Raw genomic sequence first — 25,378 nt, 5'->3', positions numbered from 1 at the left:
TCTTTGGAGGCACTATTCTTTGTAGATAAATGTTTCTGAATGCATTTGTCATGTTCTTCATTGATACTTAATTTAAAACTTTAATTTTTTTAAAGACAAAGAAATAGAATGGTTCTTTGTACTCAATCTGCAATGATCTATTTTTGGTCTATGCCTTTTAAGAGTACTGTTTTTCTCTGAATTTTGAAATACACGAAGTAAAATTTAGCCCATTTGTTTTTTGCAGCCATCTGGCAGATTTTCTGTGCCTATATGCTTGCTATACACAGAGCACTTTATTAAGCTTCATTGATTGAAAGATGAATAAACTAGTTCTTTCCCTCTTGGAGATGAATGTATAAAGCAGATAATTAACAAAGAAAAAGTAATTTGCTAAAATAGCAATACGACTTTTGAGTAGCTGGTTGGAAAACAATCCAGGAGGATAGCTGTACCAAAAAATGAGAAGGCATGGGCATTAAACTTGTCTTGGCAAGAGTTGAACATCTGAAGAGTAGATAATATGTCAAAACATTGAATTTTCCCTCTTAAGGCAATTTAAAGAGTCTTCTGTGTTATGTGAATATCTTATCTTATAATTTAATCATAAAAGAAGTAGCCTGACTATGGTGTTTCAACAGCCTAGATTTAAATATTGTTTTATAAGAATACAACTTTTTTTTTAATAGCAAACATAACTTTGATAACTTGACTCAAACATTAAAAGAAAATATCTTGAAATAAACCAGAAACCTCTGAACAATCCTAGGTTTTAATTTATTCTTTTGTGGTTAAAATAATGGTTCATATATAATATATAAACATTAAAAAGTCAGAAATGTTAAAAACTTATCAATATAAGTTTTCCTGCCGACCTTGTATGCATCTGTCTTCTCTCTCTGCAGCCTCAATAAGAAGTGATTTTTATTATTGTGTATCTTTCCAAGGTTTAGGTACAGTAGAAGCAAATAGGAATATGTATTTTTATTTTTTCCCCTCATTTTTATACAAAATATAGTGTGCTGTTTACAGTGTCATCTCCTTAATTACTTTTGATTTATGTGGCTTCTACTTAGAATCTTAAAAGTTTCATTGCTTCTCAAACCACTATTTGATTGATAAAAGCAATCTTAATTGCAGAAAGGCAAGAAGAATATCCATTATTGGGATTATGACCATATGTTTCAGTTAGGAGGACTATTTTTCTCATAACAAATTTTTACAAAAATACTTGCAGGGTTATTTTTTATTTGAGCTATATTTAAAACCTTTATTTTTTTTTTTTTCTATTCAACACTAAGCCTCACCATCTAAATTTATCTTTTACCACTTAATTGACACATTGTTTTTTGTTTTTTACATCAGATTTTTAGTATGTTTAAATCTTCTCTTTATAGTCTGTGTTTTGGCTTTAGCTTAGCTTGGAATGATACACAATATTTAACACCGTTTGGAAAACATCTGCATTTGCATTGAGAAAATTACAGCCATATTTTCATGTTTTTACAAATGAAGAAATAGGTCTAAATCAAGTGCTTTATTATGAACCTCTGAATATAAAGTTGTTTTTTTCCCCCCCTTGTGGTAAAATAAGATGCTAGCCAGCCTCCAAAATAGCCCACAATGATCCCTGCCTGTTGGTTTTCACACCCTTGGGTAGTCACTTCCCAGGTTGTACCACTGTTGGTGTTTGTGACTAATAGAATGTGGAAGAAGGGATGGGATGGCATTTCCAGTATTATGTTATAAGAGTTCTGTGGCTGCCACCTTTGGTGCATTTCTCCCCACCTCTCCCTCCCTGTCTGTCCCTTTCTCTTTCTCCTTCTCTATTGAGTCACTCATTCTTGGGGAAGTCAGCTGCCAGGACAGTGGAAGGGGATCCCTCCAACCCTAGTCAAGACTTCAAATTGCAGCCCCAACCACAATTTGACTGCACCCTCCCAAGGACCACCCAACTAAGCAGTTCTTAGATTTCTGAATCTCAGATATAAATGTCTGTTTTTTATTGTGTTTTTATTTTAATTGGAGGACAATTATTTTACAATACTGTGATGGTTTTTGCTATACATCAGTATGAATCAGCCATAGGTATACATGTGTCCTTCCATCCTGAGCCCCACCTCCCCCCTCCCTCCCCACCCTATCCCCCTAGGTTGTCACAGAGCACTGGCTTTGGGTGCCCTGCTTTATGCATCAAACTCACACTGGTTATCTGTTTTACGTATGGTAATTATATGTTTGAGTACTATTCTCTCAAATCATCCCACCCTTTCCTTCTCCCACTGAGTCCAAAATGTCTGTTGTTTTAAGCTGCTACTTTTTCTGTTGGTTAATTACATAAAGCAACTAATATTAGGTAACTGAAACAAAATACTGATATCTTACGGCAGCTCTAAATAAAAATTTCTAAAAAAAAAATTGCTCTGACAAAATTAAGCATAATTCTTATCATTTACGGATTGCATGCCACAAGGAGTATGTGCTAAGTGCAGAGAATACCACGAGGAACAGTAGGTGTAGCCATGTAGGAACAAAGATGAAACTGTGGGAAACTTTCTCTTTCTCCAAATTGCTTGTCAGGATATTTAGAGTATGCCTGACTTCCCTGGTGGCTCAGATGGTAAAGCGTCTGCCTACAATGTGGGAGACCTGGGATCAATCCCTGGGTCGGGAATATCCCCTGGAGAAGGAAATGGCACCCCACTCCAGTATTCTTGCCTGGAAAATCCCATGGACAGAGGAGCCTGGTAGGCTACTGTCCATGGGGTCACAAAGAGTCAGACACGACTGAGTGACTTCACTATCTATCTATATCTTTGCTAAAAACAACCAAAGCTGATTAAAATACAAAAAGAATCTTCAAACCTCAAACAGATTTTAAGACAGTATGGAACATCCAGTCAAAAAATAGAAGTGAGCATAGGGCCCTAATATGATAGCCTAATGGGGTAAGGGGGACAGATATCAAAGTTCAAGACCCACACAAGATGATGAATCTAACAGGAGTTGTGAACCTAACAGAAGAACTTCCCTACAGCAATCTGAGATTCTCTCAAAGGGTTTTGGCCTTTGGATGAAGATGAACCAGAAATATAAATTATGTAAAACTACAGCCAAGTTTAGAATTGCCTACATCACCCAAAGATTCTTTAGCCTTCAACTTGCTTTAAGGTGGTCCCCCACTGGTGATGCCGCCTTCAGGTGCTAGGAGGAATAGAACTGTAAAGTCTCTCCATAGAAAGTAATTGTAGGTCTCAAATTAATTTTCAAATATAGTATCTATTAGCACACAGTAAAAACAAAACACACACACACACACACACACACACACAACTGAAAAGGCACATGAGGGAACCAGATTCCAGAAGCAGCAATTAGTAGAAACAGGTAAATTCGTATCATCTTAGATATTAAATTTATGCTTTCTGTATTTAAAGAAATAAAGTGTCAAGTTCCTGAAGACAATGGGAAACTAAAAAGTGATGGAGCTAATTTGGGAAATACAAATGTTGCAAGAATATATAAAAATTGGCAAATAGGTTTAATGGCAGAATGGAATATAGCCAATTGGAAGGCTGTATAGTCTGGAGTGTAAATCAGAAGGTGGCTCATAATCCCAGCCAGTGGTTTGATCTGTTTTGATGTCAACTGCCATGTGCCCTGCTTCAAGAGGGCAGCTCGTCTTTTGTGAATTTTTTGTACATAAGTATTTGTTACAGATATGTTAGCAAATGCTTTCTGTTTGTCTTGCTTGTGCATATCTTGGCTGGCGTTACAGAAAAATACTGTAAACATTATTTCCTTACTGGGGAATGAGGGTTTTTTTCTTTTTCTTTTTTTTTGTAGTGTGTGTGGGTGGGTGGTGTTTAGTTTTTCTTCTGCACGAAACATCATGTTGTGGGATCTTTAGGAAACTTCATACTGTATGAATAAGAAAATAAAATATTTGAAACTTGAAAAAAAAAATGGGGAAATTAATCAGAATCACAGGTCATACTTCCACAGACAACTCATCTCATTCCACTCCTAGAGGAGGAATACATATAAATCTCACCACCTCTATCCAAATGGGGTTAATCAGAACTTATCTTTATACCATTTATTGCTATTTAAATATTTAAATATGTCATCAAAAGCAGCTCCAAACTATCAGGTCAGTGCCCATTTTTCACATTCTAATCTTCATAAAGCCCTGTACATCATCTTTCTTCAATGTATCATGTACCCTTAACACATGAAACCCTTCCTTTGTGGGGAAAAAAATGAAAAGTAATCACACATATTTGCTATAAAATTTTCCAAACACTTAAAAGTAGAGAAAATCTTAGTAATATGAAATTCCATGTACTCTTCCTATAACAATCCTCAGATTCAAAAGTTAATCAGGATTTTCCACTTGTGCTTCATTTACCTCTTGATTTCTTTGCTGGAGTATTTTCAAGATAATCTCAGACATCATTCTCTCATGCCACTTAGTCCACTTGCTGTGCTGTGCTTAGTCATGTCCGACTCTGTGACGCCATGGACTGTAGCCCACTAGGCTTCTCTGTCCATGGGGATTCTCCAGGTAAGAATACTGGAGTGGGTTGCCATGCCCTCCTCCAGGGGAGCTTCCCAACCCAGGGATCAAACCCAGGTCTCCCGCATTGCAGGCAGATTCTTTACATATTCCACTATATAGTTCTAAAAAATGGACAGTGAAGAGTAAGTTTGACCCAGTTACTATAAAAATCTATAAAAATATTGCCCCAATATGGTGATCAACAGGCCATAAAAACTTTTGTACTGCAACTGGTATGATCTAGAAAGTGAAAAGACAACCTGCAGGACTTCGCTGCTGGTACAGTGGGTAAGAACCTGCCTGCCAACTCAGGGGACACAGGTTTGATCCCTGGGTTGAGAAGATTCTGCATGCTGTGGAGTAAGCAAGCCTGTGTACCACAACTGCTGAGCTCGAGCTCTAGAGCCCTTGAGCTACAACTGAAGCCAGCGCGCCTAGAGCCTATGCTCCACAATAAGAGAGGCCCCTGCAGTGAGAAGCCTGCACACAACTACAGTAGCCCCCACTCTGCGCAACTAGAGAAAGCCCGCGTGCAGCAAAGACCCAGCACAGCCAAAAATAAATTACTTAAAAGCCTGTAAAATGGAAGAGAATGTTGGTAAATCCTTGCAAAGAATTTTTACAATTCAATAAAATCTCCACAAATAACCTAATTTTTAAAATGTGCGAATAATTTAAATAGACACTTCTCCATGCTGCTGCTACTGCTGCTAAGTCACTTCAGTCATGTCCAACTCTGTGCAGCCCCACAGACGGCAGCCCACCAGGCTCCCCAGTCCCTGGGATTCTCCAGGCAAGAACACTGGAGCGGGTTGCCATTTCCTTCTCCAATGCATAGACGATATATAAAAAGCCAATAAGTACTTGAAAACAGTTCAGCATTATTAGTCACTAGCAATACACAAAGACCACAATAAGATGTTACTTCATGTTCATTTCAATGACTATAATTAAACTTATGCTAAACTTATTCTAAGTATTGGCGAAGATGTGGAAAAACTGGAACCCTCATACATTGCTGTTGGGAATGCAAAATGTCTTATGTAGCTGCTTTGCAAAACTGACAATTCCTCAGAAAGATAAACATAAGAGTTACCATATAAACCAGCAATTCCACTCCTGTGTATATACCCAAGAGAAGTACATCCACATATTATACTTCCACACAGAATTTTGTACAAGAGTGTTTATAGCAATCAAAATTAACTAGTAGTCAAAAAATGGAAACAATGCAATGGTCCATCCATTAATTGATGAATGGACAAATGTGGAATATGCTAACAATGAAAATTTATTTGGCCACAAAAAAACAATAAAGAATACTGATACATGCTACCATAGGAATGAACCTTGAAAACCTGCTAAGTGAAAGAAGCCAGTTACAAAATACTGTATGAGCTCATTTAAATGAAATGTCCAGAATGGGCAAATCGATACAGCCAGAAAGTGGATTAGTGGGTTCCAAATAGGAAAAGGAGTACATCAAGGCTGTATATTGTCACCCTGCTTATTTAACTTATACGCAGAGTACATCATGAGAAAACACTGGGCTGGAAGAAGCACAAGCTGGAATCAAGATTGCCAGGAGAAATATCAATAACCTCAGATATGCAGATGACACCACCCTTATGGCAGAAAATGAAGAGGAACTAAAAAGCCTCTTGATGAAAGTGAAAGAGGAGAGTGAAAAAGTTGGCTTAAAGCTCAACATTCAGAAAACGAAGATCATGGCATCTGGTCCCATCACTTCGTGGGAAATGGATGGGGAAACAGTGCAAACAGTGTCAGACTATTTTTTTGGGCTCCAACATCACTGCAGATGGTGACTGCAGCCATGAAATTAAAAGACGCTTACTCCTTGGGAGGAAAGTTATGACCAACCTAGATAGCATATTCAAAAGCAGAGACATTGTTTTGCCAACAAAGGTCCGTCTAGTCAAGGCTATGGTTTTTCCTGTGGTCATGTATGGATGTGAGAGTTGGACTGTGAAGAAAGCTGAGCGCCGAAGAATTGATGCTTTTGAACTGTGGTATTGGAGAAGACTCTTGAGAGTCCCTTGGACTGCGAGGAGGTCCAACCAGTCCATCCTAAAGGAGATCAGTCCAGGGTGTTGATTGGAAGGACTGATATTGAAGCTGAAACTCCAATACTTTGGTCACCTCATGCGAAGAGTTGACTCATTGGAAAAGACCCTGATGCTGGGAGGGATTGGGGGCAGGAGGAGAAGGGGACGACAGAGGATGAGATGGCTGGATGGCATTACCGACTCGATGGACATGGGTTTGACTGAACTCCGGAAGTTGGTGATGGACAGGAAGGCCTGGCGTGCTGCGATTCATGGGATCGCAAAGAGTCGGACACGACTGAACAACTGAACTGAACTGAAAGTTAGGAAAAAAATGGGAAGTGACTGCTTTGGATGATGAAAACGTTCTAAAATTGTGGTCATAGCTGCACAATGCTATGACTACAGTGAATTGTAAATTGTACCCTTTAAATGTGTAACATTTTCTATCATTAGGAAATGCAGATCAAATACAAGCCAATCAATTATGTCTCCAGAAAGTTTTTCTTTAAGATAAGTGAAGTCATTGAAGTTTAGTGTTTTCTGAAACTCAAGAAATCTTTTGATCTTGAGAAAATTCAGCCTAATTGAAGACACAGTGAGATAATTACAACTCGTCTGGACTTAACGTATGTTAAAATCTGAAGAGTTGGGCGAGGACTGCCATTTGTCCTTTGTGTAACGTGTGCTATTTGTTACCCTAATTTTACAATTGACAGAGTAGAATTAGTTACAGTACTAGAATACGGCAGCGATACGTTGCTAATTCTCATCAGTCTGATTCCACTGGCTCTTTTTCCAATCCCAGTTTGGTTGTGGAAAGGAGTTAAGGAGGGCAAAAAAGGCGCTGGGTGGGCGGCTCATAGTGTTTCTAATGAAAACCGTCAGTGAGAAGAGCGAAACAAAAATTTTGACTTAGCATTTCAGCCTCCTCATGCAGAAACACTCATTTTTATGAAGCTATGATTTCATGTCATTTTTTTAGGATGTTATCAAATTAAAAAGAAAAAATATATCGAACTTTGGAAATTCGTACCCCACTGCAGCAACTTAGCGCCTCAACCCAGCCTCCGTCTTCCCTGAGGAGACGTTCTAGAACTACGGTGACTACTTTGCCGAAGAGCAAGTCGCGCGACACTTGGACGCGAACTACAGCCAGCAGGATCGCGCACCCGCGAAACTCGAGCTGCAGCCTCTGCGCGTGCGCATTGCTCCTCAGCCGCTTCCGCCTCCGTCTCGCAGGCCACTCCTCTTAGTCTGTCGAGTCGGCTTCTCTCGCCACAGGTGACGGGTCATCAGCGGCGCCCACCCTCGGCGCCTGCGCAGACTGAGGCTCACGGTCACCATGCCAGCGACCGCTGGGGGCCCTGGTAAGCGGGGTTCCCCAGGCTCCGAGTCTGAGACCGTGCTCCACACTGTTGGCTTGCAGTGAGTGGACATTTTCTCCGGCCCGGTGCCGTAGTTGGGGGCCCTTTGAGAGTCTCCTCTGGTGGCACTCCTTCCTGTTTTGGATCTTCGTGGTTCGCGTTCTCCACGTGTGCCCGTAATCAGCTGGCCTAGAGTCTTGGTTCTCGGTGTGAGCGTTAGCGAAAAGCTTTTGGGGTGTTCAAGAATGGCAGGAATATTGTGCCTTTTTGTAAAGGATTTCTTTTTTTCAAAAGAGCAGTTTTAGTTTCTTAGGAATACTAAGTGACAGACCTGGAGGTTCTCCCTTCAGCCCTACCTGACATAGGCATGCGTGCTCAGTCGTGTTGGACTCTGCCAACCCATGACCTGGGATCTTGCAGGCAAAAATACCGAAGTGGTTTGCCATTTCCTACTCTAGGGACAAATACATAGCTGCCCATTATCAGCCTTCCTCTTCAGAGTGGTACTTTTGTTATAACTCTGAGCCTGCCTTGATGTATCACAATCACTCAAAGTTCATAATTTACATTGTTCACTCTTGGTGATGCAGATCTGTGAGTTTAGACAAATATATAATGAATGACATGGTCCATGGTAGAGTATCATACAAAATAGTTTCGCTGTCCTAAAAATCCCTTGTGCTTTACCTTATCTTCTTCCCCCCAACCCCTGAAAATCAGTGATCTTTCTATTGTATCCATAGAGTTTTTTTGTCTTTTCCAGAATGTCATGTAGTTGGAATCATAGAGCACATCGGCTCTCCACCATTGGCTTTTTTTCACTTAGTAATGTGTTTTTAAGCTTTCCCCATGTCTTTTATAGCTTGAGAGCCAACAGTAATAATTATGTTGTGTGAGTGAACCGCCGTTTATCCATTCATATTCTGAGAGAGATCTTGGTTGCTTCCAAGTTTCGGCAGTTGTAAATAAAACTGCTATAAATCTAAGTATGCTGTAAATAAAACTACTAAAAACATTGTGTGCAGGTTATTGTATGGACATAAGTTTTCAGCTCCTTTGGGTAGATATCAAGGGGGTGATTTCTGGATTGTATGATTGGAATATACTTAGCTTTGTAAGAAACCAGCAAGCTTTATTTTAAAGTGGCTATACCGTTTTGCATTCCCACACAATGAGTGAAGATTCCTGTTACTCCATATCCTCACCAGCATTTGATATACTAGTGTTCTGGATTTTGGCCATTTTAATAAGTGTGTAGTTATACCCTGTGTTTTAATTTGTGTTTGATGAAAAGTGATGTGGAGCACCTTTTTATATGGTTGCCATCTATCTTCTTTGTTAAGATGTCTGTTAAGGTCTTTGGCCCATTTTTTTTTTTTTAATGGGGTTTTCTTATTGTTGCATTTTAAGAGTTCTTTATATATTTAGGTTAATAGTCTTTTATCATATATGTTTTTTGCAAATGATTTCTCCCAGTCTGTGGCTTGTCTTTTCATTCTGTTGATGTTATCTTTTGCAAAGCACAAGTTTCTCATTTTAATGAAGTCCAGCTTATCCATTATTTCTTTCATGGATGGTGCCTTTAGTGCTATATCTAAAAAGTCTTTGCTGTACTGAAGGTCATCTATATTTTATTCTGTGTTATCTTGTAGGAGTTTTATAGTTTTGAATTTTACACTTAGATCTATGATCTGTATTGAGTTAATTTTTGTGAAGGTATGAGTTCTGTGTCTAGTATTTTTTTTGTGTGTGTGTGAAAAGAAAAAAGTTTGTTGAAAAGGCTGTCTTTTCCCCATTGTATTGCCTATGTGCCTTCATCGAAGATCAGTTACCTCTATTTATGAGGGTCTATTTGGGGGCCTCTCTGTTTTGGTCCTTTGATCTATTTGTTTATTCTTTCACCAAAACAACACTGTCTTAATTGCTATAGCTTTATAGTAAGTCTTGATGTTGGATAGAGTTTTCACTTTGTTCTCCTTCAATATTATATTGACAATTCTGAGTTTTTGCCCTCCACATACACTTTCGGACCAGTTAGTTGATAGCCACAAAATAACTTGGTGGGATTTTGATTGGAATTGCTTGAATCTATAGATTAAGTTGGGAAGAACTGACATCTTGACAGTATTGAGTCTTCCTATCCATAAACATGGAATATCAATCCATTTATTTAATTCTTCTTTGATTTCATTCATCAGTTATCCTCATGTAGATCTTTACATATTTTGTTAGCTTTATACCAAAGTGTTTTGGTTTTGTGGTTTAATGTAAATGCTATTGTGTTTTCAACTTCCACTTGCTCATTGCTGTGTAAATAGGAAAACAGTTGACTTTTTTTTGGGGGGGGGGTCTGCACTAGGTCCTCATTATGACATGCAGGCATATAAAAATAACTCTTAAGTAACATTCTGGTTGCATCCATGTTGCTGCAAATGGCATTATTTTGTTCTTTTTATGGCTGAGTAGTATTCCATGGTGTATATGTGCCACATTTTCTTTGTCCATTCATCTGTCCATGGACATTTAGGTTATTTCCATAACCTGGCTATTGTGACTAGTGCTGCTATGAACATAGGAGTGAATTTTTTTATTTTTGTTTCTTTGTTTGTTTGTTTTCTACACCACACAACATCTTTAGTGGGATCTTTAGTTCCCCAACCAAAGATCAAACCCATGTCCCCTGCGTTGGAAGTGCAGAGTCTTAACCACTGGACTGCCAGAGAAGTCACATATCTCAAAAACTTCATTTTTAACAGCCACATCAATTATATATTTTATCATGAGGATAAACTGTGATTTAATTACTTCCCATTGTTGGACATTTCTGTTTTAGCCAATAATTACTGTGCCTTTTTAAGATCCATAAGTTAAACATTTTTAAAATGATGACCATATATTTTCTTTCATCTGAGTCTGAAAGGTCTGTGACTATTGCATATGCTAAAAAGGGACATGTGTGTTTCTATAAGAGACTGCTTGGGGGATAGTGGATACTACAATTAACTCTCCCCTTTCTTTATTCTGTAACCCAATACACAGAGTGGTCATTAAGTTCCATGAATATTACTTAGAAGTTATTTTTATATGCCCCTCCATTCTCTTATCAAATTTTATTTTCTTTCAATGTCTTGTCAGCAGTTTATAATGGCCATCATTAAGTTTTTAAACTGTTGTTATATAGAATTAATAAACAATTAATGGAAGACACACTCTCATGCATTGGGAATCTGTAGTTATTTGGTAGGTACTTAAATGTTCAAAACAATGAACAAAAATTGGGGAGGTAAGGTGATAGATAACTCTTACTGTTTTTCAGCCTTTTCTCCTTGTTATGGCATCTTCCCCGGTAGCTCAGACAGTAAAGAATCTGCCTGCAATGCAGGAGACCAGGGTTCGATCCCTGGGTTGGGAACGTCCCCTGGAGAAGGAAATGGCAACCCACTCCAGTATTCTTGCCTGGAGAATCCCACGGACAGAAGAGCCTAGTGGCCTACAGTCCAAGGGGTTGCAAAGAGTTGGACACGACTGAGTGACTAACACTTTTCACTGTCATTGGGATATGGCATTATATGGAGTAGAACTGATTCAAGTATTTTAGTCTTAACTAAATTAACCCACACATTTTAATGCCTAATTAAAAAAAAATCTGGTCTGCCAAAAAGTAGTCGAAAGATACAGGAATTATGTATATTTGTACATGCTAGAGAAATCTAAAAATACTAATTCAGAATTTACTTAGTCACTCATAAGTGTTGCTGACACTCATAATTTGGGACGGGGAGCCTGATGGGCTGCCGTCTATGGGATGGCACAGAGTCGGACACGACTGAAGCGACTTAGCAGCAGCAGCAGCAGCAGCATGCTTAAATGTTGGCCTTCCCAGGTAGCGCTAGTGGTAAAGAACCTACCTGTCAATGCAGGAGACGTAAGAGACAGTGGGTTTGATCCCTGGGTGGGAAAGATCCCCTGGAGGAGAGCATGGCCACCCACTCCAGTATTCTTGCCTGGAGAATCTCTTGGACAGAGGAGCCTAATGGACTACAGTCCATGGGGTCGAAAAGAGTCAGACGCAACTGACGCGATTTAGCATGCACGCATACTTAATGTATAGTTTAAAATTCTAATGGTTATTATAAATATAGAATGAAGCCTCAGGTGGAGAGTTTAAGTTCTACAAAATTTTGATGTTTTTAATATAGCTTTGGCTTTACATACATTTTACTTAATTATGGGGCTAGAATTGGAGAAGATACCATGTGAAAATTCCTGCTTTAAAATATCTGCTTCTTAACAGTTTTTTTTTCTTCCTGCATTTTTCTTTACATGTCTCAGGCTCAGATCAGATCAGATCAGTCGCTCAGTCGTGTCTGACTCTTTGCAACCCCATGAATTGCAGCACGCCAGGCCTCCCTGTCCATCACCAACTCCCGGAGTTCACCCAGACTCACGTCCATCGAGTCAGTGATGCCATCCAGCCATCTCATCCTCTGTCGTCCCCTTCTCCTCCTGCCCCCAATCCCTTCCAGCATCAGAGTCTTTTCCAATGAGTCAGCTCTTCACATGAGGTGGCCAAAGTACTGGAGTTTCAGCTTTAGCATCATTCCTTCCAAAGAAATCCCAGGGCTGATCTCCTTCAGAATAGACTGGTTGGATCTCCTTGCAGTTCAAGGGACTCTCGAGAGTCTTCTCCAACACCACAGTTCAAAAGCATCAATTCTTCGGCACTCGGCCTTCTTCACAGTCCAACTCTCACATCCATACATGACCACAGGAAAAACCATAGCCTTGACTAGACGGACCTTTGTTGGCAAAGTAATGTCTCTGCTTTTGAATATGCTATCTAGGTTGGTCATAACTTTCCTTCCAAGGAGTAAGCGTCTTTTAATTTCATAGCTGCAGTCACCATCTGTAGTGATTTTGGAGCCCACAAAAATAAAGTCTGACACTGTTTCCACTGTTTCTCCATCTATTTCCCATAAAGTGGTGGGACCGGATGCCATGATCTTCGTTTTCTGAATGTTGAGCTTCAAGCCAACTTTTTCACTCTCCACTTTCACTTTCATCAAGAGGCTTTTGAGTTCCTCTTCATTTTCTGCCATAAGGGTGGTGTCATCTGCGTATCTGAGGTTATTGATATTTCTCCCGGCAATCTTGATTCCAGCTTGTGCTTCTTCCAGTCCAGCGTTTCTCATGATGTACTCTGCATATAAGTTGAATAAACAGGGTGACAATATACAGCCTTGACGTACTCCTTTTCCTATCTGGAACCAGTCTGTTGTTCCATGTCCAGTTCTAACTGTTGCTTCCTGACCTGCATACAAATTTCTCAAGAGGCAGGTCAGGTGATCTGGTATTCCCATCTCTTTCAGAATTTTCCACAGTTTATTGTGATCCACACAGTCAAAGGCTTTGGCATAGTCAATAAAGCAGAAATAGATGTTTTTCTGGAACTCTCTTGCTTTTTCCATAATCCAGCGGATGTTGGCAATTTGATCTCTGGTTCCTCTGCCTTTTCTAAAACCAGCTTGAACATCAGGAAGTTCATGGTTCGCGTATTGCTGAAGCCTGGCTTGGAGAATTTTGAGCATTACTTTACTAGTGTGTGAGATGAGTGCAATTGTGCGGTAGTTTGAGCATTCTTTGGCATTGCCTTTCTTTGGGATTGGAATGAAAACTGACCTTTTCCAGTCCTGTGGCCACTGCTGAGTTTTCCAAATTTGCTGGCATATTGAGTGCAGCACTTTCACAGCATCATCTTTCAGGATTTGGAATAGCTCAACTGGAATTCCATCACCTCCACTAGCTTTGTTCCTAGTGATGCTTTCTAAGGCCCAGTTGACTTCACATTCAAGGATGTCTCAGGCTCAGACTATCCTAAATGTTTACTAATTATTACTTACATCATATATAGCATGCGTGCGTGTGTACTCAGTCGTGTCCGACTCTTTGTGAGCCCATGGACTCTAGCCCGCCAGGCTCCTCTGTCCATGGGATCCTACAGGCAAGAATACTGGAGTGGGTTGCCATTTCCTATTCCACATTTATAGCATATTTATATATAAATATATATATATATATATATATATATCTTTATACTTGTCACATCTTAATGTGTGCTAAGTCACTTCAGTCATGTCCGACTCTTTGTGACCCTACAGACTGTAGCCCACCAGGCTTTACTGTCCATAGGATTCTCCAGGCAAGAATACTGGAGTGGATGGCCATGCCCTCCTCTAGGGGATCTTCCCTACCCAGGGATCGAACCCTCATCTCTTGCATCTCCTGCATTGGCAAGCAGATTCTTGACCACTCGCGCCACCTGGGAAGCCCATCTTGATACTGGTTCTTAATTTTTTTTAATCTTTCCTCAGTTTTATTGTTTTATTTTTCTCCATCAACATATGCTGTGCTCTTTTTATTTAAAAATACCCTATAAAATTATTTTTTATATGAATGCTGTCATTTTAGGATCTTGGAGTGAAAATATACTGGAATATTTTCTGAGAAATAACCAGATCACAACAGAAGATGGCGCCCAAATCATCTGGTATCATGCAGCTAACCACAAGGTGCAAGTGAATGAGGCACTGAGAAGTGAGTCAGTATTCCTTGTACTTAGATGGATTCAGTTTTTTTTTTTAAATCTGGTCATATTTTCAGGTACCAGAGTCTTAGATGATTCAAGTATAAATTCTTGGCTAACATAAATATTCTTATAAAAGATCTCATTTTATTTACAAAATGAACAAATTTTCCTAATGGAAGAATTTTCTCATTTTCCAGAAATGATTTACCTTTACTATGCCTTATTTGAAGTTCTCATGTATTATTACATTTGCTTATATATAGTAGTGATTTAAGTAAAATGTTTAAGATCAAGATTGTATGTTGTACGTATTTCTGTGTCTTTCACAGCTTACTCAGGAGAGGCTCAAAAATATTTGTTGAATGGATGAATGAAGCCATTGAATGCTAATTTATAATGCCTTGGGCAGTATTTATGCCTGGGCTGGAAACCAAGCCTTTGGGTTTGCTAACTCCATGTGTAATCTTACATAGATGAACACTATAGCAGTTTAGTTAGCCTTTTCCTGTGAAGTACCCCTTTTGGCTACAGCAGTGCAGGAGAATGAAGGTGCATCATCAGAGGGATGGGGCAGAGCTTGAAGTGCCCTGTTCCAACAGAAAGATTTCCTTGTAATCTCATATTTTATTGTAAAAATTTACAAATTTACACAATTTACACATCCAACTCAACTGTGTATCTGGATAATGTATCTGAATAGTTTCTTTTATTAAAAAGCTATTATTTTCATTTGCTTTTCAAAGGGAAGAAATTTGTCTACTAGTATTTAATGCTTTATAATTACAACAGTGCCTAGCACATAATAACCTAACACTGGTTTTTTAATAAACAAATTTTAACAGAAGCAATGCTTAAGGAAAACATTGATTAATGGCTTCCTGGAGCTGAAATGAATAGGGGCTGGGGAGTAAATGCTATTGGGTACAGGTTTCATTTTGGAATGATAAAATCTTCTGGAATTAGATGGTGATGATGGTTGCACAGGGCTTTCCAGGTGTCTCTAGTGGTCTTAGAAAAGGCAGAGGAACCAGAGATCAAATTGCCAATATCTGCTGGATCATCGATAAAGCAAGAGAGTTCCAGAAAAACATCTATTTCTGCTTTATTGACTATGCCAAAGCCTTTAACTGTATGGATCACAATAAACTGTGGAAAATTCTGAAAGAGATGGGAATACCAGACCACCTGACCTGCCTCTTGAGAAACCTGTATGCAGGTCAGGAAGCAACAGTTAGAACTGGACATGGAACAACAGACTGGTTCCAAATAGGAAAAGGAGTACATCAAGGTTGTATATCGTCACCCTGCTTATTTAACTTATATGCAGAGTACATCATGAGAAACGCTGGACTGGAAGAAGCACAAGCTGGAATCAAGATTTCCAGGAGAAATATCAATAACCTCAAATATGCAGATGACACCACCCTTATGGCAGACAGTGAAGAGGAACTAAAAAGCCTCTTGATGAAAGTGAAAAAGGAGAGTGAAAAAGTTGGCTTGAAGCTCAACATTCAGAAAACGAAGATCATGGCATCCGGTCCCATCACTTCATGGGAAATAGATGGGGAAACAGTGGAAACAGTGTCAGACTTTATATTTGTGGGCTCCAACATCACTGCAGATGGTGATTGCCGCCATGAAATTAAAAGACACTTACTCCTTGGAAGGAAAGTTATGACCAACCTAGATAGCATATTGAAAAGCAGAGATATTACTTTGCCAACAAAGGTCTGTCTAGTCAAGGCTATGGTTTTTCCTGTGGTCATGTATGGATGTGAGAGTTGGACTGTGAAGAAGGCCGAGTGCCGAAGAATTGATGCTTTTGAACTGTGGTGTTGGAGAAGACTCTTGAGAGTACCTTGGACTGCAAGGAGATCCAACCAGTCCATTCTAAAGGAGATCCCCCTGGGTGTTCTTTGGAAGGAATGATGCCAGTACTTTGGCCACCTCATGCGAAGAGTTGACTCATTGGAAAAGACTCTGATGCTGGGAGGGATTTGGGGCAGGAGGAGATGGGGACGACAGAGGATGAGATGGCAGGATGGCATCACTGACTCGATGGATGTGAGTACGGGAGTTGGTGATGGACAGGGAGGCCTGGTGTGCTGCGATTCATGGGGTTGCAAAGAGTCGGACACGACTGAGCGACTGAACTGAACTAGTGGTAAAGAACGGCACTGCCAGTGCAGGAGATGTTAGAGAAACGGACTCAATCCCTGAATCCGGAAGATCCTTGGAGGAGGGCATGGCAACCCACTCCAGTGTTCTTGCCTGGAGAATCCCACGAACAGAGGAGCCTGGCGTACTACAGTCTGTAACGTTGCAAAGAGTCAGACACGACTGAAGTGACTGAGCACACACGCACGCATGATTGTTACACAACCTTCTGAATATTCTGAAAACCACTAAATGGTATGCTTTAAAGAATAGTTTTATAGCTTGTGAATTATATATCAATTTTTAAAAATAAAAGAAAATAGGAAGAAATGTATCTATTATTTGCAGACAATATAGTTTTATATTTGGAAAATCAAAAAGATTCTACAGCTAAATGATTGTAATTCATAGGTTGATATAGACAATCTCAACCTTTTTGACAAGATAAAAATCAAAGCAGAAAATAAATTGGATTTCTATGTAACAGCTAAAAATTTGGAAGCAATCTTTAAATTTTATGGTTTGTAATAGTAAATGTAGAAGTCTCAGACCTAGAAATAATTTAATTAAATATTACTAATTCTAGCCTTGTTTTAAAAATAATCAAGGGAAGTCATTTCCAATTGCTGCAGTCCACTGTTGACCTGGGAGTTTTTCGTAGGTTACTTAGTTTTCAGATAATATCTTCTTTACTTTCTCCTAGTCAACCAGAACCCCAAGTTTTATAGTTTGGGGTGTACTTTTTATCAAGTCCCTTTTTTCAGTCCTGGCTAATCTTGCAATTTCTTTCAAACACAAAGGAAAGAAAACAGGTTCTTGGAGACATGTATTATACTGCTTTATCTCATTTCTTCCAGAATATTTAAATTTAGTACAACTGTTATTAATGAAGCTGTTTCTGTTTTCATTAATATGTGATATTGGATTTTCAATAATGTCTGTGATTTAAAAAAGCAAAGTACAGGAGGAACAATGTAGGAGTGCCATTTGTGGACATAAGAGTTGCATCATCAGCATAGCTGATCTCAGAATAGGGAAAATTGTTTGCAAAAGTTATTACATATAATGTTATTTTTTGTTATAACATTTCTGCATGTAGATTTTTAAAATGTATATTAAAAGAAATGCTGGTTAAAAATAGAAATTATTAAATCTCTTTGAGAATAAAAAATGTAGTACTTTTTAAAAAACCTTTGTAACATTTAGGAAAAGTGTGACTATAGTCATCAACTAAATGTATTAATTAAAATATAGTAAATTGCTGCATTAGGGATGTAAACAGTTTAAGCAAGATAGATAATTTTAACTTCATTTCTATAAACATATTTCTTTGAGTTTTGTTTTAGTGTAAGTAGCATCAGTTTGGGATTTTCTTGTGTAGAAAATCACAAAAAACCCAAAGCTGTTTTCTATTGTCTGGCTCTTGTCAAAAGTTGGGGCTCCTGTGGTTGGAGTGTTAATCTTGATGTGCAGACTTCTTCCTGTGACTCTCCCTGAGATGGGAAACATGGTGACCAGGCAGTCTCCCAAAGCAGAGGCATACCGTGACCTTCAAAAGCCTTCTACCCAACAGCCAAATAGCGAGAGAGGCTGGGCATCTCACATACATGTCTCCAGGCCAGGCTTCCCTCTCTTCTGAGCACTAGTCTAGCCAACTTTTTATTTGCTCTTTTCCTCACACTTACTCCTTGGAGGGAAAGTTATGACCAACCTAGATAGCATATTCAAAAGCAGAGATATTACTTTGCCAACAAAGGTCTGTCTAGTCAAGTCTATGGTTTTTCCTGTGGTCATGTATGGATGTGAGAGTTGGACCATGAAGAAGGCTGAGTGCCGAAGAATTGATGCTTTTGAACTGTGGTGTTGGAGAAGACTCTCGAGAGTCCCTTGGACTGCAAGAAGATCCAACCAGTCCATTCTGAAGGAGATCAGCCCTGGGATTTCTTTGGAAGGAATGATGCTAAAGCTGAAACTCCAGTACTTTGACCACCTCATGCGAAGAGTTGACTCATTGGAAAAGACTCTGATGCTGGGAGGGATTGGGGGAAGGAGGAGACGGGGACGACAGAGGATGAGATGGCTGGATGGCATCACTGACTCGATGGACATGAGTTTGGGTGAACTCCAGGAGTTGGTGATGGACAGGGAGGCCTGGCGTGCTGCGATTCATGGGGTCGCAAAGAGTCTGACACGACTGAGCAACGCAACTGAACTGAACTGAACTATGCATCAACAGAAAATTGGATTAAAGATTTACTGAGTGTGGCCCCGCCCATCAGAGCAAGACCTAGTTTCCCCCTCAGTCAGTCTCCATCAGGAAGCTTCCATAAGCCTCTTATTCTCATCCATCAGAGGGCAGACAGAATGGAAACCACAATCACAGAAAACTAATCAAACTGATCACATGGACAACAGCCTTGTCTAAACTCAATGAAATTGTGAGCCATGCCCTGTCGGCCACCCAAGACAGATGGGTCATGGTGGAGAGTTCTGACGAAACGTGGTCCACTGGTGAAGAGAATGGCAAACCACTTCAGTATTCTTGCCTTGAGAACCCCATGAACAGCATGAAAAGACAAAAAGATAGGACAGTGAAAGATGAACTCCCCAGGTTGGTAGGTGCACAATATGCTACTGGAGAACAGTGGAGAAATAGTTCCAGAATGAATGAAGAGACGAGTCAAAGCATTTAAAAACAACACCCAGTTGTGGATGTGACTGGTTATGGAAGTAAAGTCCAATGTTGTAAGGAACAATATTGCGTAGGAACGTGGAATGTTAGGTCCATGAATCAAGGCGGAAGTGGTCAAACAGGAGATGGCAAGAGTGAACATCAACACTTTAGCAATCAGTGAACTAAAATGGACTGGAATGGGTGAATTTAACTCAAATGACCATTATATCTACTACTGTGGGCAAGAATTCCTTAGAAGAAATGGAGTAGCCCTCACAGTTGACAAAAGAGTCCAAAATGCAGTGGTTGGATGCAGTCTCAAAAATGACAGGGTGATCTCTGTTTGTTTCCAAGGTAAACCATTCAATATCACAGTAATCCAAGTCTGTGCCCCAACCAGTAATGCTGAAAAAGCTGAAGTTGAACAGTTCTATGAAGACCTACACTACCTTTTAGAACTAAAACCCAAATAAGATGTCCTTTTCATTAAAGAGAACTGGAATGCAAAAGTGTGAATTCAAGAGATAACTGGAGTAACAGGCAAATTTGGCCTTGGAGTACAGAATGAAGCAGGGCAAAGACTAAAAGAGTTTTGCCAAGAGAATGCACTGGTCATAGCAAACACCCTCTTCCAACAACACAAGAGGAGACTTTACACATGGACATCACCAGATGGTCAACACCGAAATCAGATTGATTAAATTCTTTGCAGCCAAAGATGGAGAAGCTCTCTACAGTCAGCAGAAACAAGACCAGGAGCTGACTGAGGCTCAGATCATGAACTCCTTATTGCCAAATTCAGACTTAAATTGAAGAAAGTAGGGAAAGCCATTAGATCATTCAGGTATGACCTAAATCAAATCCCTTACAATTATACAGTAGAAGTGACAAATAGATTCAAGGGATTAGATCTGATAGATAGCCCGAAGAACTATGGACGGAGGTTCGTGACATCATACAGGAGGCAGGGATCAAGACCGTTCCCAAGAAAAAGAAGTGCAAAAAGGCCAAATGGTTGTCTGAGGAGGCCTTACAAATAGCTGTGAAAAGAGGAGCAGCGAAAGGCAAAGGAGAAAAGGAAAGATATAAGCATCTGAATGCAGAGTTCCAAAGAATAGCAAGGAGAGATAAGAAAGCCTTCCTCAATGATCAATGCAAAGAAATAGAGGAAAACAATAGAATGGGAAACACTAAAGACTAGAAAATTAGAGATACCAAAAGAATATTTCATGCAAAGATGGGCACAATAAAGGACAGATATGGTATGGACCTAACAGAAGCAGAAGATACATAAGAAGAGGTGGCAAGAATACACAGAAGAACTATACAAAAAAGAGCTTCATGGCTTAGATAATCACGATGGTGTGATCACTGACCTAGAGCCAGACATCCTGGAATGCGAAGTCAAATGGGCCTTAGGAAGCATCACTAAGAACAAAGCTAGTGGAGGTGATGGAATTCCAGTTGAGCTATTTCAAATCCTAAAGGATGATGCTGTGAAAGTGCTATACTCAATATGCCAGCAAATTTGGAAAACTCAGCAGTGGCTACAGGACTGGAAAAGGTCAGTTTTCATTCCAATCCCAAAGAAAGACAAGCCTAAAGAATGCTCAAAGTACCGCACAATTGCACTCATCTCATATGCTAGTAAAGTAATGCTCAAAATTCTCCAAGCCAAGCTTCAACAGGATGTGAACCGTGAACTTCCAGATGTTCAAGCTGGATTTAGAGAAGGCAGAGGAACCAGAGATCAGATAGCCAACATTTGTTGGATCATCAAAAAGTCAAGAGAGTTCCAAAAAAAATCTGCTTTATTGATTATGCCAAAGCCTTTGACTGTGTGGATCACAACAAACTGTGGAAAATTCTGAAAGAGATGGGAATACCAGACCACCTTACCTGCCTCCTGAGAAATCTGTTTGCAGGTCAAGAAGCAACAGTTAGAACTGGACATGGAACAACACACTGGTTCCAAATCAGGAAAGGAGTATGTCAAGGCTGTATATTGTCACCCTGCTTATTTAACTTATATGCAGAGTACATCACAAGAAATGCCAGGCTGGAGGAAGCACAAAATGGAATCAAGATTGCCGGGAGAAATATCAACAACCTCAGATATACAGATGACGCCACCCTTATGACAGAAAGTGAAGAAAAACTAAAGAGCCTCTTGATGAAAGTGAAAGAGGAGGGTGAAGAAGTTGGCTTAAAACTCAACATTCAGAAAACTAAGATCATGGCATCCGGTCCAATCATTTCATGGCAAATAGATGGGGAAACAAGGGAAACAGTGAGAGAATTATGTTTTAGGGCTCCAAAATCAGAGCAGATGGTGATTGCAGCCATGAAATTAAAAGACGGTTGCTCCTTGAAAGAAAAGTTATGACCAACCTAGACAGCGTATTAAAAAACAGAGACATTACTTTGCCAACAAAGGTCTGTCTAGTCAAAGCTTTGGTTTTTCCAGTAGTCATGTATTTATATGAGAGTTGGACTATAAAGCGAACTGAGCACCAAAGAATTGATGCTTTTGAACTGTGGTGTTGGAGAAGACTCTTGAGAGTCCCTTGGACTGCAAGGAGATCAAACCAGTCAATCCTAAAGGAAATCTGTCCTGAATATTCATTGGAAGGACTGATGCTGAAGCTGAAGCTCCAGTACTTTGGCCACCTGATGCGAAGAGCTGACATTTGAAAGGACCCTGATACTGGGAAAGATTGAAGGCAGGAGGAGAAGGAAACGACAGAGGATCAATGGTTGGATGGTATCACTGACTCGATGGACATGAGTTTGAATAAGCTCAGGGAGTTGGTGATGGACAGGGAGACCTGGCGTGCTGCAGTCCATGGGGTCGCAAAGAGTTGGACCCAACTGAGTGACTGAACTGAACTGAATGTGCATCACATTCTCAATTGTGTCTGCTAACCTGTATTTCCTATGATCCTTCCTCTCTCAGTAATCTCAGTAAGTGGCACCATAATCTGCATATATTCTTAAGCCAGAAATCTGGGAGTCATCTATTCTTTGTTTTTTATTGTTGTTGTTGTTGTGTATACTCTATTGGACATTATAATTCTATTCCAAAATACATTTTGAATTAGTCCACATCTCTCTATCTCTGTTGTCTTCACCCTAGTCCAAGCCACCATGATCTGTTGCCCTTACTACATGGCTTCCATTCTTATTCTTAAAAGAAACCATCAGGAACATAATTTACATGGAGCCTGAGACTCTAGCCACTGCCATTTATCGATTTTTCTTTTCTACTCATGGGAAATGAATGGAGTTAATAAATGGAGAAACTGGCTATTACTTTTAAGGAATTCGAAAGCCTATGTGTTCCTTTACAACTGCTCTGATAGACAAGATGGAATGCCTACATGTGTTATACTAAATACCACTTTACTGAGAAATCATATTTGTGTGACTTACAAAATTAGACAGAAGCTTGACCTATTTCATCTTAGATATAGCCCTGTTTAACTTTTTTTGAGAAACTGCCAAGCTTTTCTGAAGCAGCTGAGTGGGTTCTTATATTCTCACCAGCAAAGTGAATGATGTTTCCAATTTCCCCATGTCCTTGTCAGCATTAGTTATTGTCTGTCTTTTTCATTATAGTCATCCTAGCATTTGTGAGTTGGTATCTCATTGTAGTTTAGATTTGCATTTCTCTGAAGATTAATGATGTTGAGCATCTGTTCATGCACTTATTGGAAAAGCACCTGTATGTGCAGCTGAGTAGCTTTTTCAGCCTATTTCCTGCCTGTAGAAATTGGAGAGTTCATAGACTTCTTTTCAAAATCCTTCAAGCTGGGCTTAAGCAGTACATAAACTGAGAACTTCCAGATGTACCAGCTGGATTTAGAAAAGGCAGAGGAACCAGAGATCAAATTGCCAACATTCCTTGGATCATAGAGCAAAGGATTTCCAGAAAAAACATCTACTTCCGCTTCATTGAGTACGTTAAAGCCTTTGACGGTGTAGATCACAACAACCTGTGGAAAATTCTTAAAGAGATGGTAATACCAGACCACCTTACCTGCCTCCTGAGAAACCTGTATGCGGGTCAAGAAGCAACAGGTAGAACCTGTCATGGAACAACGGACTGGTTCCACATTGGGAAAGGAGTATGTAAAGGCTGTATATTGTCACCCTGCTTATTTAACTTCTATGCAGAGTACATCATGTGAAACGCCAGGCTGGATAAATCACAAGTTGGAATCAAGATTGCCAGAGAAATAACAACAACCTCAGATATGCAGCTCATACGACTCTAATTGCAGAAAACAAAGAGGAATGAGAAAACCTGTTGATGAGGGTAAAAGAGGAGAGTGAAAAAGCTGGTTTAAAACTCAACATTTGAAAAACTAAAATCATGGCAACCAGTCCCATCACTTCATGGTAAATAGAAGAGGAAAAAGTGGAAGCAGTGACAGATTTTATTTTCTTGGGCTCCAAAATCACTGCAGATGGTGATCGCAGTGATGAATTTAAAAGATGCTTACTTCTTGAAAGGAAAGTTGTGCCAAACCTAGACAGTGTATTAAAAAGCAGAGACATCACTTTGCTGACAAAAGTCCATCTAGTCAAAGCTGTGGTTTTTCCAGTAGTCAATGTATGGATGTGAGAGTTGCACCATAAAGAAGACTGAGTGCTAAAGAATTGATTCTTTCAAATTGTGGTGTTGGAGAAGACTCTTGAGGGTCCCTTGGACTGCAAGGAGATCAAACCAGTCAATCTTAAAGGAAATCAGTCCTGAATATTCATTGGAAGGACTGATGCTGAAGCTGAAGCTCCAATACTTTGGCCACCTAATGTGAAGAGCTGACTCATTAGAAAAGACTCTGATGCTGGGAAAGGTTGAAGGCCAAAGAAGGGAGTGGCAGAGGATGAGATGGTTAGATAGCATCACTGACTCAATGGACATGAATTTGAGCAAACTCCAGGAGATAGTGGAGGACAGAGGAGGTTGGCGTGCTGCAGTTGATAGGGTTGCAAAGAGTCGGACATGGCTTAGCAACTGAGCAACAGCAACAACAGACCTCTTTTCATTTTAACTCTCTCTTTTTTCAGGTCCAAGTCTATAACAGCTCTATTAAAAATGTACTGGGATTTTTATATATCAAGTTATAAACCATCCCTTTAGTCAAAAGCCTTACTGCCAAATCTCTTTGAGGCAGATCTCTCTCTGCTTTGGTTTGCTAGTTAGGGTGCTATGGGATAAAACCCTTAAGATTCTATAAATTCTTTTATCTAGCTGTATTGGTACCCGAGGCTCCATATTTCTCAGGTCTTAATAAAGTGTCCTGTAGTTGTATCCTTGATTTGGCCTTGATCCTGAGGCTATAGTTTCCTAGCAGCATCCTGGACTTGACTTTTGGACTGAGGCTTTCTCTTCCTTTGAGAATCTTTTGCCAGATGGAGAGAGTGGTTTTATTTTCTAACTCACACGAGTTCGGATCTGGAAATATTTCCTCTTTATGCTGCTTAAAATCTAAACAGCTAATTATTTAACTCAGCTCTTTCTTCCCATCCTTTATCATAGGAACTAAAAGAAGCCAATTAACACTTTCAATATTCTGCCTGGAAACCTCCTTAGCTAAATCCACAAATTCATTAGGTATCCTATCTATCTTCCACCAGTTGCTACACGTGCCAGTGTTGCCAGAAGTTTCACCATGATGTAAAAATAAGTTTCTCACTGCTCTTCCAACCTCTGTTAACAGTGCCTTTCTAGAGTCTACTGGATTCCAAAGCCCGTGTCACACATTTCAGGTTTTTCTTATGCCATTGCCCTGCTTCCAGATAACTATTTCTGCTTGTTTTCTAATACTGTGTAATAAATTACCTCCCAAACTTAGTGGCTTCAAATAACAGTGATTTATTATCTTTGCTGATTTTGTGGGTCAGATAGTGGTTCTTCTCTTCCTTGTGGAATAGGACGAGGACATGTTGCTGCACTTGGCTGGTTGCTCAGCTAGGCCTGGA

General features: G+C 39.7%; 1 protein-coding gene across 4 annotated transcripts in view; it reads left to right on the top strand.

Moving 5' to 3' along the window:
• Positions 1–7,795: 7,795 nt before the first annotated feature.
• The window catches only part of FAM151B (family with sequence similarity 151 member B), a 34,693-nt gene continuing 17,110 nt past the window's right edge, over positions 7,796–25,378 (top strand). The window contains exons 1-2 of one of the 4 annotated variants that reach the window (XM_006065102.4): positions 7,800–7,976; positions 14,442–14,567. In XM_006065102.4, coding sequence (XP_006065164.1) covers positions 7,952–7,976; positions 14,442–14,567 — 151 coding nt within the window. In that variant the 5' untranslated portion in view covers positions 7,800–7,951. Of the gene's footprint in view, positions 8,035–14,441; positions 14,568–25,378 lie in introns of all 4 variants that reach the window. The other 3 variants (XM_044947346.2, XM_006065103.4, XM_025292274.3) reach the window with 3 other exon arrangements.

This window comes from Bubalus bubalis, chromosome 9 (assembly GCF_019923935.1).
Source record: "Bubalus bubalis isolate 160015118507 breed Murrah chromosome 9, NDDB_SH_1, whole genome shotgun sequence".
Taxonomy (NCBI): Eukaryota; Metazoa; Chordata; class Mammalia; order Artiodactyla; family Bovidae; genus Bubalus; species Bubalus bubalis.
The sequence above is the reverse complement of the archived record's forward strand: the minus strand, read 5'-3'. Positions and strand labels throughout refer to the sequence as shown.